This window comes from Sesamum indicum, linkage group LG7, assembly GCF_000512975.1.
Source record: "Sesamum indicum cultivar Zhongzhi No. 13 linkage group LG7, S_indicum_v1.0, whole genome shotgun sequence".
Lineage (NCBI taxonomy): Eukaryota > Viridiplantae > Streptophyta > Magnoliopsida > Lamiales > Pedaliaceae > Sesamum > Sesamum indicum.
This window is the reverse complement of record NC_026151.1, coordinates 6,597,919-6,598,306: the sequence shown is the minus strand read 5'-3', so window position 1 is coordinate 6,598,306 and position 388 is coordinate 6,597,919. Positions and strand designations below refer to the sequence as shown.

Below are 388 nucleotides of genomic sequence, written 5' to 3'. Positions count from 1 at the left end.
GTAGCCCTGAATCTGCGACTGGAGTTTGCTACTTGTCTTTCACCCCAAGCATCTTTTGTTAACATTTAGTATTTACATTCTAAAACATGGTGCTACTTGAGTCATCCTCAATGCAAATAAGTGCTGCATTTAACTCTCAGTTTTATTTTATTAGGTTCTTCAGCATCTTGGTGATTTCCCTCAGAAATTGTCACAGCACTGTCATTCCTTATATGACTATGCTCCAATGCCACCCGTGACATATCCAGAGCTGAAAGATGAAATGTGGTGTCATCGTTATTATCTTCGAAACTTATGTGATGAAATTAGATTTCCTAATTGGCTATTGTTGAACATGTTGAGTTTTTGCAATCATTGCTAGTAATGTGGAGAGAAGAGTTAACTCGAA

General features: G+C 37.4%; 1 protein-coding gene across 1 annotated transcript in view; it reads left to right on the top strand.

Moving 5' to 3' along the window:
• The window catches only part of LOC105166503 (dnaJ homolog subfamily C GRV2), a 14,142-nt gene extending 13,968 nt beyond the window's left edge, over positions 1-174 (top strand). The window contains exon 11 of the mRNA XM_020695265.1: positions 155-174. Within this exon, the coding sequence (XP_020550924.1) occupies positions 155-174 (20 nt within the window). The remainder of the gene's footprint in view (positions 1-154) is intronic.